This window comes from Salvelinus sp. IW2-2015, linkage group LG4q.1:29 (genome assembly GCF_002910315.2).
Source record: "Salvelinus sp. IW2-2015 linkage group LG4q.1:29, ASM291031v2, whole genome shotgun sequence".
Lineage (NCBI taxonomy): Eukaryota > Metazoa > Chordata > Actinopteri > Salmoniformes > Salmonidae > Salvelinus > Salvelinus sp. IW2-2015.
The window spans coordinates 44338639-44358023 of record NC_036842.1 but is presented as its reverse complement, the minus strand read 5'-3'; the positions used below and the strand labels follow the sequence as shown (position 1 = coordinate 44358023).

General features: G+C 43.6%; 1 protein-coding gene across 1 annotated transcript in view; it reads left to right on the top strand.

The window, feature by feature from the left end:
• LOC111962018 (LHFPL tetraspan subfamily member 6 protein-like) overlaps positions 1–18468 on the top strand; it is a 69153-nt gene extending 50685 nt beyond the window's left edge. The window contains exons 3-4 of the mRNA XM_023984760.2: positions 17483–17581; positions 17762–18468. Coding sequence (XP_023840528.1) covers positions 17483–17581; positions 17762–17880 — 218 coding nt within the window. The 3' untranslated portion in view covers positions 17881–18468. The remainder of the gene's footprint in view (positions 1–17482; positions 17582–17761) is intronic.
• Positions 18469–19385: the final 917 nt, after the last annotated feature.

Sequence of the window (19385 nt, the reverse complement as noted above, 5' to 3'; positions counted from 1 at the left end):
GAGCATTTACAATCTCTAGATATAACTGAAGGGAGCCTATCTATGACTCATTTACCTCTTCCTTTATCTGTGAAGTGGCTGGGCCTGGCAGGAATGTCTGTCTTGGCATGGGACGCTGTGCTGTTGTTGTGTCCAGCATTTCCATGTGAGCAGGACGGAATGTGTTTGTATGTGTTTGGGCACATGCCTGCTTGTGTGTGTGTAGATTCGGAATAGACTAGCATCCTGTTTAACACAGTCAACCACAGATCTTTGGATCTTATTGGAGCTGTTTGTGACTGAGACTTATAAAAGTGTGTCTCAAACAATGTATAGTTGTGATTGCTAGGCATACAAATAAGATACTTTTTTCATACCTTTGAAACGAGGTCTAGTTACGGCCGCAACCAGACTAGAATGTTAACTACTCTTCTCAATCAATCAATCAATCAATCAATCAAATGTATTTAGAAAGCCCTTCTTACATCAGCTGATGTCACAAAGCGCTGGACAGAAACCCAGCCTAAAACCCCAAACAGCAAGCAATGCAGGTGTAGAAGCACGGTGGCTAGGAAAAACTCCCTAGAAAGGCTGGAATCTAGGAAGAAACCTAGAGAGGAACCAGGCTCTGAGGGGAGACCAGTCCGCTTCTGGCTCTGCCGGGTGGAGATTATAACAGAACATGGCCAAGATGTTCAATTCATCATAGATGTCCAGCAGGGTCAAATAATAATAATAATAATAATAATCACAGTGGTTGTAGAGGGTGCAACAAGTCAGCACCTCAGGAGTAAAGGATAGTTGGCTTTTCATAGCCAATCATTCAGAGTATCTCTACCACTCCTGCTGTCTCTAGAGAGTTGAAAACAGCAGGTCTGGGACAAGGTAGCACATCCAGTGAACAGGTCAGGGTTCCATAGCTGCAGGCAGAACAGTTGAAACTAGAGCAGCAGCACGACCAGGTGGATTGGGGACAGCAAGGAGTCATCAGGCCAGGTAGTCCTGAGGCATGGTCCTAGGGCTCAGGTCCTATGAGAGAGAAAAAAAGAGAGCGAATTAGAGAGAGCATACTTAAATTCACACAGGACACCGGATAAGACAGGAGAAATACTCCAGATATAACAGACTGACCCTAGCCCCCCGACACAAACTATTGCAGTATAAATACTGGAGGCTGAGACAGAAGGGGTCGGGAGACACTGTGGCCCCGTCCGAAGATACCCCGGACAGGGCCAAACAGACAGGATATAACCCCACCCACCTTTCCAAAGCACAGCCCCCACACCACTAGAGGGATATCTTCAACCACCAACTTACTATCCTGAAACAAGGCCGAGTGTAGCCCACGAAGATCTCCGACATGGCACGAACCCAAGGGGGGGCGCCAACCCGGACAGGAAGATCACATCATTGACTCAACCCACTCAAGTGGCGCACCACTCCTATAAGCCTGTGACTCAGCCCGTCAAGTCATTATGACTTGACGCGAGGGAGATAAGCACGCACCATTTGCGGACTGCAGCAGCCCCCCCCCAAACAATTTGTTCTGGAATTTTAGTTTGTTGAGCAGAGGCAAGCTGTGGAGGGTGTGTTTTTGTTATACAAAGCTGTGTCCACCCGATAACATTCAATAATCAATTATTGAGACAATTTATCAGTTCTAAACATCTGTTTCTTCTCTATGCTGCATGCTGTAATATCTATTTTTCTGCGTGCACATATGATAAACCGTTGGGGGTGGGAGCACATCTCTTGAGCCGCATAGCCAGAGAATTACAGTTTTTTTTTACAATCGCTAGGACCCATTTCTCAATATTTAGGTCACTTTTTTAAAACTCTTCACACAGTTCTCCTAACCAACTTTCAGCTTGGCACAGCAGTTAATTTCACATCCAAAATACACTAAAACTACCTAAACACTTCATGCACGTCTCAAATCAACTCATTCTTCCATAACACTAGCAAAGGTTGTCACCCAACAAGCAGACTTTGTCACTCATAAAACAATGACCTAAAAAACACTAACAACAGGTAGCATTACACAATGTTTTCTTTTGTAAAATGTCTTTACAAAACAAGAATGACATCTCTCTACTGTTTAGAAATGCCACTGCAGTATATGTTACAGGAATGTATCAGACATGATGCAATATGCTTCAGCATGTTTTATGTGGCATTGAGTGATTCCATAATACAATAATTTGTATTTACACCATCTGCAGATACAGTAGCAATGCTAGTCAACCCTGTCTTTTGCATTTTGCACAGGTTCTCATCCACATCACATCTTATGTCATCTTGGGCAATAACACCTAGGAAAGAATCTTTTGGCATTCCTGGTCCATCCCTGGCAATCTTCTTCAGATATGTCCAGGCATCCAGGATTCATTGCGTCCAGGAGGGACATTTGATCATATGGATGGTGGTCATAACCTTCCACCTCCATGAGGAGAATAATTCCTCTATGGGGTTGAGGAATGGAGAGTCAGGTGGGAGGAAAAGTGACACCATCCTGGGATGGGCTGCAAACCAGTCTGTGACTGCACGGGAGTGGTGAAATGCCACATTGTCCCATACAATTACAAACGTTGGCCGATTTCGCCTCACTGCACCCCTTTCTCACCTGGCACAACCTTCCATAGAGGTCATCCAGGAATGAATGAGACGCTCGGGTTGCATGGCCCAATTAAGCAGTTTGTGTAACAGCAATCCATCAGAGGATATTGCTGCACACATTGATGTTGGCACCCCTCTGGCCTGGTACATCCCCTGTGGCTCTTTTCCCAATCACATTCCTTCCTCGCCGCCGTGTTTTGGCCAAGTTGAAACCAGCCTCGTCCACAAAGATGAATATGTGGGGTGTTTGCTGGCTTCAATCTCCATGGCTCTTTTCCCAATCACATTCCTTCCTCGCCGCCGTGTTTGGCCAAGTTGAAACCAGCCTCGTCCACAAAGATGAATATGTGGGGTGTTTGCCTGGCTTCAATCTCCATGGCTCTTTTCCCAATCACATTCCTTCCTCGCCGCCGTGTTTTGGCCAAGTTGAAACCAGCCTCTCCACAAAGATGAATATGTGGGGTGTTTGCCTGGCTTCAATCTCCATGACTCTCTAAAATAAATCCACAAGACAACATAAGAGTTAGACTATTACGGTAGTTTACATTATACCTAATAACATGCCATTGTGTGCCTCTGCCCTGTTTGGTTTTGTTCAAAAACAGTTCTGTATTTTAAATCAAATCAAATGTTATTGGTCACATACGCATGGTTAGCAGATGTTAATGCGAGTGTAGCGAAATGCTTGTGCTTCTAGTTCCGAAAGAGCAGTAAAATCTAACAAGTAATCTAACAATTCCCCAACAACTACCTAAACACACAAATCTAACCTCTCTAGGGTATGTGGGACGGTAGCGTCTCACCTCGGCAACAGCCAGTGAAACTGCAGGGCGCCAAATTCAAAACAACAGAAATCCCATAATTAAAATTCCTCAAACATAAGTATTTTACACCATTTTAAAGNGTGAAACTGCAGGGCGCCAAATTCAAAACAACAGAAATCCCATAATTAAAATTCCTCAAACATAAGTATTTTACACCATTTTAAAGATACACTTGTTGTAAATCCAGCCACAGTYTCCGATTTCAAAAAGGCTTTACGACGAAAGCACACCAAACGATTATGTTAGGTCACAGAAAAACACAGCCATTTTCCCAGCCAAAGAAAGGAGTCACAAAAAGCAGAAATAGAGATTCAATGAATCACTAACCTTTGATGATCTTCATCAGATGACACTCATAGGACTTCATGTTACACAATACATGTATGTTTTGTTCGGTAAAGTTCATATTTATATCCAAAAATCTGAGTTTCCGTTGGCGCGTTATGTTCAGCAGTTCCAAAACATCCGGTGATTTTGCAGAGAGCAACATCAATTTACAGAAATACTCATAATAAACATTGCTAAAATATACAACTGTTATCCATGGAATAAGCAACCGCTGTGTCAGATTTCAAAAAAACTTTACGGAAAAAGCACACCATGCAATAATCTGAGTACAGCGCTCAGAGACCAACACAACCCAAAGAGATATCCGCCATGTTGTGTAGTCAACAGATGTCAGAATAGCATTATAAATATTCACTTACCTTTGATGATCTTCATCAGAATGCACTCCCAGGAATCCCAGTTCCACAATAAATGTTTGTTTTGTTCGATGAAGTCAATCATTTATGTTCAAATAACTCCTTTTTGTTAGCGCGTTTAGCCCAGTAATCAAAATTCATGACGCGCGATCACTAGGTGCAGACAAAGTCAAAGTTCCGTTACAGTCCGTAGAAACATGTCAAACGATGTATAGAATCAATCTTTAGGATGATTTTAATATYAATCTTCAATAATGTTCCAACCGTGGAATTCCTTTTTCTTCAGAAATGCAATGGAACGCAAGCTAACTCTCTCACATGAACGCGCCTGGTCAGCTCGTGGCTCTCTGGCAGACCTCTGACTCATTCCCCTCTCATTCGCCCCCACTTCACATTAGAAGCCTCAAACAAGGTTCCAGAGACTGTTGACATCTAGTGGAAGCCGTAGGAAGTGCAATATGACCCCATGTCCACTGTATCTTGGATAAGCAAAGAGTTTCAAAACTACAAACCTCAGATTTCCAACTTCCTGGTTGGATATTTTTCTCAGGTTTTTGCCTGCCATATGAGTTCTGTTATACTCACAGACATCATTCAGACAGTTTTAGAAACTTCAGAGTGTTCAGATCTACTAATAATATGCATATCCTAGCATCTGGGCCTGAGTAGCAGGCAGTTTACTCTGGGCACGCTTTTCATTCGGACGTGAAAATACTGCCCCCTACCCAAGAGAGGCTAAAGGGGTGAATGAGAATATGTACATGTAAGTATATGGATGAGCGATGGCCGAGCGGCATAGGCAAGGTGCAATAGATGGTATGAAATACAGTATATACATATGATATGAGTAATGTAAGATATGTAAACATTATTAAAGTGGCATTATTTGGCATGGCATTGTTTAAAGTGACTAGTGATCCATTTATTAAAGTGGCCAGTGATTGGGTCTCAATGTAGGCAGCAGCCTCTCTGAGTTAGTGATGGCTGTTTAACAGTCTGATGGCCTTGAGATAAAGCTGTTTTTCAGTCTCTCGTCCCAGCGTTGATGCACCTGTACTGATCTCGCCTTCTGGATGGTAGCGGTGTAAACAGGCAGTGGCTCGGGTGGTTGTTGTCCTTGATGATCTTTTTGGCCTTCCTGTGACATCGGGAGCTGTACGTGTCATGGAGAGCAGGTAGTTTGCCCCCAGTGATGCGTTGGGCAGACCTCACTACCCTCTGGAGAGCCTTGCGGTTGTGGGCGGAGCAGTTGCCGTACCAGGCGGTGATGCAGCCCGACAGGATGCTCTCGATTGTGCATCTGTAAAAGTTTGTTTTTGGTGACAAGCCAAATTTCTTCAGCCTCCTGAGGTTGAAGAGGTGCTGTTGCACCTTCTTCACCACACTGTCTGTGTGAGTGAACCATTTCAGTTTGCGTGAGATGTGTACGCCGAGGAACTTAAAACTTCCCATCTTCTCCACTGCTGTCCCTTCGATGTGGATAGGGGGTGCTCCCTCTGCTGTTTCCTGAAGTCCACGATCATCTCCTTTGTTTTGTTGACATTGAGTGAGAGGTTGTTTCCTTGACACCACACTCCGAGTGCCCTCACCTCCTCCCTGTAGGCTGTCTCGTCGTTGTTGGTAATCAAGCCCACCACTGTAGTGTCGTCTGCAAACTTGATGATTGAGTTGGAGGTGTGCATGGCCATGTAGTCATGGGTGAACAGGGWGTACAGGAGGGGGATGAGCACGCATCCTTGTGGGGCCCTAGTGTTGAGGGTCAGCGAAGTGTTGTTTCCTACCTTCACCACCTGGGGGCGTCCTGTCAGAAAGTCCAGGACCGGGCTGGGTTGAGACCCAGGGCCTCCAGCTTGATGATGAGCTTGGAGGGTACTATGGTGTTGAATYCTGAGCTGTAGTCAATGAACAGCATTCTTACATAGGTATTCCTTTTGTCCAGAAAGGATAGGGCAGTGTGCAATGTGATGGTGATTGCGTCATCTGTGGACCTGTTGGGGCGGTATGCAAACTGAAGTGGGTCTAGGGTGGCCGGTAAGGTGGAGCTGATATGATCCTTTACTAGTTTCTCAAAGCACTTCATGATGACAGAAGTGAGTGCTACGGGGCGGTAGTCATTTAGTTCAGTTACCTTTGCTATCTTGGTACAGGAACAATGGTGGACATCTTGAAGCAAGTGGGGACAGCAGACTGGGATAGGGGGCGATTGAATATGTCCGTAAACACACCAGTCAGCTGGTCTGCGCATGCTTTGAGGACGTGGCTATGGATGCCGTCTGGGCCAGCAGCCTTGCGAGGGTTAACACGTTTAAATGTTTTACTCACGTCAGCCACAGAGAAGGAGGGGGGGGGGGGGGCAGTCCTTGTTAACGGCGGCGATTGTGGCACTGTATTATCCTCAACGCAGGCAAAGAAGGTGTTTAGTTTGTCTGGAAGTGTGACATCGGTGTCCGCGACGTGGCTAGATTTATTTTTGTAGTCCGTGATTTCCTGTAGACCCTGCCACATGCGTCTCGTGTCTGAGCCGTTGAATTGCGACTCCACTTTGTCCCTGTACTGGCATTTCGCTTGTTTGATTGCCTTGTGGAGGGAATAGCTACACTGTTTATATTCAGACATATTCCCAGACCTCTTTCCATGGTTAAATGCAGTGGATTGCGCTTTCAGTTTTTGCGCGAATACCGCCATCCATCCACTGTTTGTAGTTAGGGTAGGTTTTAATAGTCACAGTGGGTACAACATCTCCAATGCACTTCTTTATAAATGCACTCACCGAGTCAGCGTTATAGGTCGATGTTGTTCTCTGAGGCTTACCGGAACATACTGACATGGTAAAAATCTGTCGTTCTGCCCCTGAACAAGGAGGTCACCTGGCCAGAACAAGGCAGTTAACCCACTGTTACTAGGCCGTCATTGTAAATAAGAATTTGTTCTTAACTGCCTAGTTAAATAAAGGTTCAATTAAAAAAGTAAAACATTTAAACAAATATATTCCAGGCCGCCTGATCAAAACAATATTGAAGCGTGGCTTCCGATTGGTCGGACCAGCGTTGAATGGTTCTCGTCACTGGTACATCCTGTTTAAGTTTCTGCCTATAAGACGGGAGGAGCAAGATGGCGTCGTGGTCGGATTTGCCAAAAGGAGGGCGGGGGAGGGCTTTGTATGCATTGCGGAAGTTAGAGAAGCAGTGGTCGAGAGTATTGCGCGTAGTGCAATCAATATGTTGGAAGAATTTAGGTAGACTTGTTCTCAAATTTGCTTTGTTAAAATGCAGCCTCAGGATGTATGGTTTCCAGTTTGCATATAGTCCAGTGAAGTTCCTTGATGACCGTCTTGGTGTCAGCTTGAGGGGGAATGTACACAGCTGTGACTATAAATGACGAGAATTCTCTTGGTAGGTAAAATGGCCGGCACTTGATTGTAAGGAATTCTAGATAGGGTGAACAGAAGGACTTGAGTTCCTGTATGTTGTTATGATTACACCATGAGTCGTTAATCATGAAGCACACACCCCCGCTCTTCCATTTCCCAGAGAGGTGTTAGTCTCTGTCGGCGCGATGCATGGAGAAGCCCGGTGGCTGAACCGATTCCAACAACATATCCCGAGAGAGCCATATTTCCATGAAACAGAGAATGTTACAATCTCTGATGTCTCTCTGGAAGGCAACCCTTGCTTGAATTTTATCTACATTGTTGTCAAGAGACTGGACATTGGCTAGTAGTATACTCGGGAGAGGTGTGTGATGTGGATGTCTACGGAGCCTGGTCAGGTGGCCGCTTCGTCTGCCCTTTCTGCGGCGTCATTGTTTTGGGTCGCCTACTGGAATTAGCTCCATTTTCCTGGGTGGTGGTCCGAACAGAGGATCCGCTTCAGGAAAGTCGTATTCCTGGTCGTAATGTTGGTAAGTTGACGTTGCTCTTATATCCAATAGTTCTTCCTGGCTGTATGTAATAAGACTTACGATTTCCTGAGGTAACAATGTAAGAAACTAAGAACTCGAAGCGAGGTGACCATCTCTATCGGCGCCATGCTATTCATCTTACCTGGACATATTGGTTCCTGAGTTGCTTGACTCGTTCAGAGTTCCTCTCAAAGGTGACAGTGTACAACTGCTTCATCCTGACTTGATGTTGTTTGAGGGCTATAGAAATAGTTGTTATGCTTACATTGTGAATATTTCCAAATGTAATGTTGTCTGCCAACACTCTGTCCCGAATCTCTGTGAGTTTTATGTCATTGTTTCTGATGACCATATCAATGATTGCAGTTTCCTGCACAGCAGTGAAAATCCTACCTCTCCCGCCTGTGGGAGGTAACCGTTGGGTCCTAAGCAGAAATACAAAAACAATTACACACAAGTGGGTTTGGAGGCTCAATTTACTTCTGTAATGTGCAGTTCAGTCAGATGCCCTTGCAGAATGCACATCTTACCTGTTGTTTTGCCGGAAATGTCTCAGAATAGATGCCACTGTTGAGCGTTGCAGATTTGGCTGCACTCTCAGACCAGCCTCTCTCATTGATCGCTCATGATTAATTACATGATCAGTTATAGTAGCCCTAATCTCATCTGAGACTACAGCTCTTGATCTTCCTCTGTTCTCTTCCACCACGCATACGTACTCCTCTCCCTCTCCCAGCCACTCTGTTTCCTTTGTCAGCCACTTCTCTATCTCCTAAGATGTCCCATTTTGTATAGATGGTCATGAAATTGAAAGACTAACACCTGGTTAGGTGTTAAGCTACAATGGGAATCAGCTGTGTTTGGTCTAAATGTTTTGATAGTATTTCATTTTTTAGATTTGGAATATATTTCAATACGGTATTACTGTAGAAATGTTGCAAATTGATTCAAAAAGATTCATGGTGTGAAGCACACTGCTGCGCTCCCATTTAGCTATTTGTGGCAGCGATTATAGCCTTTAATCTTATTGGGTATGAAGCTACAAGCTTGGCACACCTGTATTTGGGGAGTTTCTCCCACTCTTCTCTACAAATCCTCTCAAGCTCTGTCAGGTTGGATGGGGAGCGTCGCCTCACAGCTATTTTCAGGTCTCTCCGGAGATGTTCGATTGGGTTCAAGTCTGGGCTCTGGCTGGGCCACTCAAGGACATTCAGAGACTTGTCCCGGAGCCACTCCTGCGTTGTCTTGGCTGTGTGCTCAGGGTTGTTGTCCTGTTGGAAGGTGAACCTTCCCCCCCCAGTCTGAGGTCCTGAGCGCTCTGGAGCAGGTTTTCATCAATGATCTCTCTGTACTTTGTTCCATTAATCTTTCCCTCGATCCAGACTAGTCTCCCTGTCGCAGAAAAACATACCCACAGCATCATGCTGCCACCACCATGCTGCCACCACTGTAGGGATGGTGCCAGGTTTCCTCCAGACGTGATGCTTGGCATTCAGGCCAAAGAGCTCAATCTTGGTTTCATCATCTTGTTTCTCATGGTCTGAGAGTTCTTTAGGTGACTAACCAATGAGGAGATGGCACGTGGGTACCTGCTTCTATAAACCAATGAGGACATGGGAGAGGCAGGACTTTCAGCGCGATCTGCGTCAGAAATAGAAAGGAGTTCTATTTTAGCCCTTATTTTGCGACGCTCGCGCACGCGACGTGTCCCGTCTGGTCAGCATGTTAGGTCTCTCTTTATGTAGTGTTGTGTTGTCTCTCTTGTTATAATGTGTGTTTTGTACTATATTTATATTGTATTTATTTTTTATTTTTAATCCCAGGCCCCCGTCCCCACAGGCCTTTTACCTTTTGGTAGGCCGTCATTGTAAATAAGAATTTCTTCATAACTGACTTGCCTAGTTAAATAAAAATAATTAATTAATAGTGGAAAGTTGTAATATATTGTAAACCAGAATGGATGGACTGTAATTGTTGTTCAACAAATAATACAGTATGTTATTATGAGGGATAACTGTTTTGTCACACATAATTTCTGGCTGCGAACAGTCTGAGTATTTGGTGCATGGTGGTGGAAGGCTGAGGGTGGAGAGACAGAGTGTGCTGGCAGGAAGACGAACAAGACATGTATTGTCGAGCACATCACTTTACATGGGGTTCAAATGAGGAATGGGATTTTTTTAAATTTTATTTAACCTTTATTTAACTAGGCAAGTCAGTTAACAACAAATTCTTATTTACAATGACAGCCTACCAAAAGGCAAAAGGCCTCCCGTGGGGACGGTTGCTGGGATAAAAAAAATATGACAAAACACACATCACGACAAGATACACCACAGCACTAAATAAAGAAAGGCCTAAGATAACAACATAGCATGGCAGCAACACATGACAACACAGCATGGTAGCAACACAACATGACAACAACATGGTAGCAACACAACATGGCAGCAGCACAACATGGTAGCAGCACAAAACATGATACATATATTATTGGGCACAGAAAACAGCAGACAGGGCAATAAGGTAGAGACAATCAGCTGGAAACACTTATCATTCAACCGATAGAATGTTTTACATTTTAGTTAATTTTTTTTCTATAGATTTGCTTTTCAGTTAAAGAAGACAGCAGCTGATTGACCCATTGACTGTATAGGGTCAAGCAAGAATAGTTTTGCAAAACMATTTATTTTTTCATTGTCGACCACGAGCTAGATCCAAATAATTCAGGTAGCTAACGTTACACCCTGACCATATAAAAATAATATATTGTATGTGTTAATGTAATTCAGAGTTTAGCTGCCATATTACACATGAAACTAAATAAACCATTGTCATCATCATTATTGAATCTTGGAGCTTTGCCATCTTTGCTCGAGACCAGTTGGGGTCACGTGACTCCCTGGACATAGCTAGCTAGCGTAGCTAACTGTGACTCTTAGCTAGCTAGCTATGTTAACCAAGTGCTTTCTTGCCTAGTCTTAGCTAGGCTATCGATGTTTTACAAACAAAAACCTTAGCTAGCTCAATWAGTTACATAATATCACATAGGCTAGACCCTAAACGTATTGACTTAGCTAGTTACCTTTTCTCCAACAGTTAACTCTAGCTAAGATAACTATCTAGCTAGCTAACCTTAACGTTAGATGACGTTAACGAATACACTTTGACAACAACCATGATCAGTCCGGAAATGAAGCTAGCTACGTCACAAGCTAATTAGCTATGTCACAAACTAATTAGCAGCTGCTAGAAAATAAAATAGCTACAAATACCTATTTTGAACTTTTTGGTATCCTCTTCGGCTGGCTTCCACTGTTAACCAACTGACTGACTCTCACAATGACCATTGGAAAGTCAGGCGCCGAGGCAGGCTCGAGCTGCAAGGCCGATGGCTCAAGCAGCAGAGGACACCGCTGCAGGATCGTGTGTTTTTGGTTCCTCTAGAGGTAAAGCTAGCTCCCTATTAAGGATACTTCAGCAAGCATTGATGATGGCAATTTACAATGCATGTATGCTGCTGTTTGCTATGTTGAAAATTACAATCACATATTTGTAAAACAGACAGGAAATAGTAGCCTATTGTTGACTTAGTGATGTGTGGTCTCAATGTTCAGGTTCAGCAAAAAAAATTGGCATGCAACCTTGGGTTATGACAAATAAACTGTATGGCTAAGTTACACAGTTGGTGATACAATTAATAATTTACCCAGTTTAGATACAAGGTTTTATTTTCTTCTGTCTTCTCAGAATGCGCTGGCAGCCCATAGCTACTGTCAAAAGTTCCATGCAGGAAAATGTTCGATGTCTCATAATTATGTGTGCAAAAATAATAAATGTGACATTATGCAGACGCTTTTAATCAAACCCACAATCATGACGTTTCGAGCGCCAAGATTTTTTCCATTGACTGTCATGGTCGTAATTTATTTTGCTATTTTAATAGGCTATAGACTAAATTTGTAACAATTTAATAGGCTTTTGGAATAATTCAACATGCATGGTTGTAGGCTGCATTACTCATTCCAGAAATAAGTCTCTCACTGTTGCCGCATGTTATAGACCCCCCCTCAGCTCCCAGCTGTGCCCTGGAAACCATATGTGAATTGATTGCCCTCCATCTATCTTCAGAGTTAGTTCTGTTAGGTGACCTAAACTGGGATATGCTTAACACCCCGGCCATCCTACAATCTAAGCTAGATGTCCTCAATCTCACACAAATCATCAAGGAACCGACCAGGTACAACCCTAAATCCGTAAACATGGGCACCGGCGTAGATATTGTCCTGACCAACTTGCCCTCCAAATACACCGCTGTTGTTTTCAATCAGGATCTCAGCGATCACTACCTCATTGCCTGCATCCGTTATGAGTCCGCGGTCAAACGACCACCCCTCATCACTGTCAAACGCTCCCTAAAACACTTCTGCGAGCAGGCCTTTCTAATCGACCTGGCCCGGGTATCCTGGAAGGATTTTGACCTCATCTCGTCAGTAGAGGATGCCTGGTTGTTCTTTAAAAGTAAGTTCCTCACCATCTTAAATAAGCATGCCCCTTTCAAAAAATGTAGAACTAAGAACAGATATAGCCCTTGGTTCACTCCAGACCTGACTGCCCTCGACCAGCACAAAAACATCCTGTGGCGTGCTGCACTAGCATCGAATGGTCCCCGCGATATGCAACTTTTCAGGGAAGTTAGGAACCAATACACACAGTCAGTTAGGAAAATTATCAATGAACCTACCAGGTACAACTCCAAATCCGTAAACACGGGAACCCTCATAGATGTCATCCTAACTAACTCGCCCTCCAAATACACTTCTGTGAGCAGGCCTTTCTAATCGACCTGGCCGGGGTATCCTGGAATGACATTGACCTCATCCCGTCAGTAGATGATGCCTGGCTATTCTTTAAAAGTGCCTTTCTCACCATCTTAAATAAGCATGCCCCATTCAAAAAATGTAGAACTAGGAATAGATATAGTCCTTGGTTCACTTGACCAACACAAAAACATCCTGTGGCGTTCTGCATTAGCATTGAATAGCCCCAATGATATGCAACTTTTCAGGGAAGTTAGGAACAAATATACACAGGCAGTTAGGAAAGCTAAAGCTAGCTTTTTCAAACAGAAATTTGCATCCTGTAGCTCTAACTCCAAAAAGTTCTGGGACACTGTAAAGTTCATGGAGAATAAGAGCACCTCCTCCCAGCTGCCCACTGCACCGCTTCTGGATAAGCATTTTCTTGTTTGCTTGTGACCTTATACAGCTCGTTGAGTGCGGTCTTAGTGCCAGCATCGGTTTGTGGTTCTAAATAGACAGCTACGAATAATATAGATGAAAACACTTGGTAGATAGTGTGATCTACGGCTTATCGTGAGGTACTCTACCTCAGGCGAGCAATACCTCGAGACTTCTTTAATATTAGACATCGCGCACCAGCTCTTATTGACAATAGTCATACACCCCCACCCCTCATCTTACCAGATGTAGCTGTTCTGTTCTGCCGATGCACCGAAAACCTAGCCAGCTCTATATTATCGGTGTCGTGGTTAACCCACAATTCGGTAAAACATTAGATATAACAGTTTTTAATATCCTGTTGGTAGGACAATCTCGAACAGAGATCATCCAGTTTATTTTCCAGTGATTGCATATTGGCCAATAGAATGGATGGTAGAGGTGGGTTTCCGACTCGCTGACCAATTCTCACAAGTCACCCCGATCTCCGCCCCCTGTATTTCCGTCTTTTCTTCACACGAAGGATGGGGATTGGGACTTGATCTCGGGGATGCAGTATATCCTTCGCGTCGGACTCATTAAATAAACAACCTTCGTCCAGTTCGAGGTGAGTAATCGCTGTTCCGATATCCAGAAGATCTTTTCGGTCAGCAACATTATGTACAAAATAAGTTACAAACAATGCAAAAAATACTAACAAAATAGCACAGTTGGTTAGGAGCGCGTAAAACGGCAGCCATCCCCTCCAGCGCCATCATCCACAAGTCAATAGTTCAAGGTGCAGTATATACACTGAACAAAAATATAAATGCAGCATGCAACAATTTCAAAGATTTTTTCTGAATGACAGTTCACATGAGGAAGTCAGTCAATTGAAATAAATGTATTACGCCCTAATATGTAGATTTCACATGACTGGGAATACAGATAACAATCTGTTGGCCACACATACCTTTAAAAAAGGTAGGTACTGTCTCATGCAGCGTGGCACATCTCCTTCGTATAGAGTTGATCAGGCTGTTGATTGTGACCTGTGGAATGTTGTCCCACTCCCCTTCAATGGCTGTGCGAAGTTTCTGGGTATTGGCGGGAACTCGAACACGCTGTTGTACACATTGATCCAGAGCACCCCAAACATGCTCAATGGGTGACATGTCTCTTGAGTGTTCAGGCCAGGTATTTTCAGCTTCCAGGAATTGCATACAGATCCTTGCAACATGGTGGCGTGCATTATCATGCTGAAACATGAGGTGATGGTGGCGGATGAATGGCACGACAATGGGCCTCAGGATCTCATCACGGTATCTTTATGCATTCAAATTGCAATCAATGAAATGCAATTGTGTTCGTATCTTATGCCTGCCCACACCACCACTGGCCACCATGGGGCATTCTGTTCACAATGAATGACATCAGCAAACCACTCACCCACACAATGTACTGCCAAATTCTCTAAAACAACGCTGGAGTCGGCTTATGGTAGAGAAAATAACATGAAATTATCTGGCAACAGCTCTGGTGGACATTCCTGCAGTCAGATTGACAATTGTGACATTTTGTTGTGTGACAAAACTGCACATTTTATTGCCACCAGCACAAGGTGTACCTGTGTAATGATCATGCTGTTTAATCAGTGTCTTGATATGCCACACCTGTTAGGTGGATAGATTATCTTGGCAAAGGATAGCTTCTCACTAACAGGGATGTAAACAAATTTGTGCACAGCATAAATAAGCTTTTTGTGAGTATGGAAAATGTATGGGATCTTTTATTGCAACTCATGAAACATGGGACCAACACTTCACATGTTGCGTTTATATTTTTGTTCAGTGTAGCTGTATTCAGTAAAAAGACTGATCTACACGCACTCTGCATTGCTCACTGCATACTATGCCTTGTATTAGTCATGTTTTTATTTTTTTTATTTAACCAGGTAGGCCAGTTAAGAACAAGTTATCATTTACAACTGCGACCTGGCCAAGATAAAGCAAAGCAGTGCAACACAAACAACACAGTTACACATGGGATAAACAAAAGTACAGTCAATAACACAATAGAAAAATCTATATACAGTGTGTGCAAATATAGTAAGATTAGGGACGTAAGTCAATAAATAAGCCGTAGTGGTGAAATAATTGCAATTMAGCATTAATACAGGAGTGATAGATGTGCAGAAGATGAATGTGCAAGTAGAGATACTGGTGCAAAGGGCCAAAAATAAACAATAAGTGGGTGGGCTATTTAAAGATGGGCTGTGTACAGGTGCAATGATCGGTAAGCTGCTATGACAGCTGATAAACACTGGAGTGTGAAAGTACGTACTGTAACTGTAGCATTCTAGGAGAAATGACCAGCATGGGTTCTTTAAAGTATCAACAGACGGGATTCTCAAGGGATGACTTGAAGGTATTTTGCTGAACAGCCTGTGGCCATCCCTGCCTGACTCTGGGAGAAACAGGTGGAGTTGTTGGTCTACGCGAGTGTAGTTCAAAGGTCCTGTCAAGCTAGTCTTTGATAACGGAGCCTATTGACGGTGTGGTGCACAACCTGTTTCTGTAGAGAAGTCAAGTACCCACCACTGCGACCTGTAAGCTCTCGTTGGCTGGCCCTCGCTTCATACTCGTCGCCAAACCCACTGGCCCCAGGTCATATACAAATCTCTGCTAGGTAAAGCCCCGCCTTATCTCAGCTCACCGGTCACCATAGCAGCACCCACCCGTAGCACGCGCTCCAGCAGGTATATCTCACTAGTCACCCCCAAGGCCAATTCCTCCTTTGGCCGCCTTTCCTTCCAGTTCTCTGCTGCCAATGACTGGAACGAACTGCAAAAATCACTGAAGCTGGAGACTCATACTCCCTCACCAGCTGTCAGAGCAGCTCACAGATCACTGCACCTGTACATAGCCCATCTGCAAATAGCCCATCCAACTACCTCATCCCCATACTGTATTTATTTATTTATGTTGCTCCTTTGCACCCCAGTATCTCTACTTGCACATTCATCTTCTGCACATCAATCACTCCAGTGTCTAATTGGTATATTGTAATTACTTCACTACCGTGGCCTATTTATTGCCTTACTACCTCCCTTATCTTCTCTCATTTGCAKACACTGTATATAGATTCTCTTCATCTGTATTATTGACTGTATGTTTTGTTTATTCCATGTGTAACTCTGTGTTGTTGAATTGCTTTGCTTTATTCTTGGCCAGGTCGCAGTTGTAAATGAGAACTTGTTCTCAACTAGCCTACCTGGTTAAATAAAGATAACATAAAGTTTACTGAACATTTTGAAGGTTTTGTTGTACGGTTAGCGACTCAGACAGAGGAGGGCTGTCGACAGCGTGCCACCTGTTCTATACTGAGATCAGTGAGCTGTCGGTAGGAACTCTCTCTTTGGAAACAGCAAGGGCTTGACGTTTGAACACACTCACTGCCGAGAGGGCAGCTGTTCTCGCGAGTCGTCAGGCAGTTCTCTTTCCAAGACTATTCTAAGGGGTGTAGGCTGTATACAGGGCACCTGCCTGCCCAGATAAAGACTCAACTCAAAGGAATGAACTCTTGTGAAGTGTGAGGATTGGAACGAATGTGGTGACAAATATCTGGTCAACGTTTCTTCTGAGAGCTAACATAGACATCTTAGGCGTCTTATATCGACGTCGGAGATGACATTTAGAAGTCAAAAATGTTACTGCATGAAGTGAGGGGGAAAGGGACAATCAGCTTTGAGATGGAAGTTTAAAATATGATTCACTTAAGGTTTCAGGTCAGTGAATGAGATCAATGAGCGAGAGAGTTCCCAGGGGAGAGGGATGATGATGGGAACCCAGTGTGTGCGTGTGTGTGTGTACGTGTGTCTGCTGGAGCTCGGGCATCTCATTACAAAATGAAGGGTGATAAAATGAGGTGACATATGTAAGCTCTTGATGGAAGTGCCATCTCAGGAATGTTATCTTTTGTGGTATCTTTCTAGCTTCGGTACATCAAAAATGGTTTTGAATAATGCAGGCTGCACTATTCACTGTATTATGTACTGTCTGAGTTTGTTATGCTTAGCTTAGCACATGCATGCTGTAAAGCATTTCTAAAGAGGTTCTCTCTCTCTCTGTCTCTCCGTCTCTCTCTCTGTGTCTCTGTCTCTGTCTCTGTCTGTCTCTCTCTCTCTCTCTCTCGCTTTCTCTCTCTGTCTCTCTCTTTCTCTCTCTCTCTGTCTGTACAGCGTTGCTGATTGGGTCGGGGTGTGCGCTCTACCCTCTAGGTTGGGACAGTGACGAAGTCCGACAGACCTGCAGCAACAGATCCAACCAGTTTGAGCTTGGTATGGGTCAAACATCTGTACACAGTCACATCCACACAAGAACACCATCATATGCAGTCACACGTTGATAATCAACAAGTCATTCAAATTGCTCACAGCTCATTATGGTATGTTGGCTCTGATTCTAATTCACTGTGTGTGTGTTTGTGTCTGTGTCTGCATCACTGTGTGTGTGTCCAGGTTCTTGTGAGATTGGCTGGGCGTTCTACTGTACCGGAGCAGGGGCAGCAGCAGCCATGATGTTATGCACCTGGATGGCCTGCTTCGCTGGGAAGAGACAGAAGCAGTACCCCTACTGATGTCATCAAGGTGGGACAGCCACAGCGACCATGATGTTATGCACCTGGATGGCCTGCTTCGCTGGGAAGAGACAGAAGCAGTACCCCTACTGATGTCATCAAGGCGGGACAGCCACAGAGACCATGATGACCACCTCCCCCCAACACCCCCAACACCTGTCATCACTGGCAATTGAAGAGACTCAGAGCAAAGGAGAATATCAGGGGGGCAGAGTCTGTGGGCGCATTCGACATTGCAGCTGACTTTAAAGGCGAGTCGAGACTGAGTTACAAATCACCATCATAAATAACTACTCAATATTATTTGTAGTTCAGTCAGTCACAATTTTTAAAAGAGTGGAGTCTACATACTTGTTGTTCTTGCTGTCAATGAATACAAACTGTTTCTATCTCTATTTTCCTTGGTTTGTATGGTTGCTTCTCTATTCCTCCTCTATTCTATTCTGTCATGTCCCTGTACTATAACTTTGTGGTAACTGAAGTAGTGGCACAACCAGTGGTAAAGAGATATTACATTACTATACTGTTGATATTACTTTGTTATTGTATTTTACATCCTGTATTTAATAAATGTGTAATGTACCCCCACATTGGCCTAGTATTGCCTTAAAGACCCATAAAGGCCCGTAAAAAGCAAATTCTCGTGTTATCGATATGAGTCCGAAACATTTATTGTACCGTCAAAATGTACTACAAAGTGTAAATAGGATAATTTTGGTCATAAAGTCAGTCTTGTCCAAAAGGGAGATTTGCAAGATTATATGAAAAAATGATATGTCACATAATGAAGGGTACCGTAAGAGTTTTCCTTGGGTTGGGTTTATTTAAATCAAGGGCCACATGCCCACAGCTGGCAGCACCCATGTAATCATCAATTTGGAGCGCAGCTGCACACAACCTGATACAATGGTCAATTTGGTTTGACAATCAATATCCCTATGGGGCTAGTTAGGGACCATCAGTAAATGACACAATGTACATGGGACAATGTTTTAAAAGGTCAATAGCTCCAAATTTCAATGACTTAAAAATCTCAAACCAACTATAAATTAGAGAAATTCATATACACATATTGAAAGCAATATTGAAAGCTAAAAAAGACGTGCTACATGACAATATTGAACCATACATTGTGTCATTTATTAGTCCCTAACTAGAGCCAGAGATAGGCTATCCAATGTCAAACAAACTTTGTCACTCTTGTACACCAGTGGGCTGAAGCTAATTGGTGAAATACGTTTGCTAGCACTAGCTAGCCTAGACTTCAATACCTGGTTAGACTGTTTCAAGTTATCTAGAAGGTTGAGTGACTAACTGTGTACTGTTTTGGCAGAGTGATTATACACACATGAGACACCCACATTAAGCCACCACGCCAAAACAACTCTTGTTTGGCTTCAGTCATGACCGCTGCATTTTTTAATGTCCAAGCCGAATAACGAGGCCAAAAGTTCAGCCCCCTTTTAAATATATCAACTCTTACTGGTATCTTGCAATCATTTTTA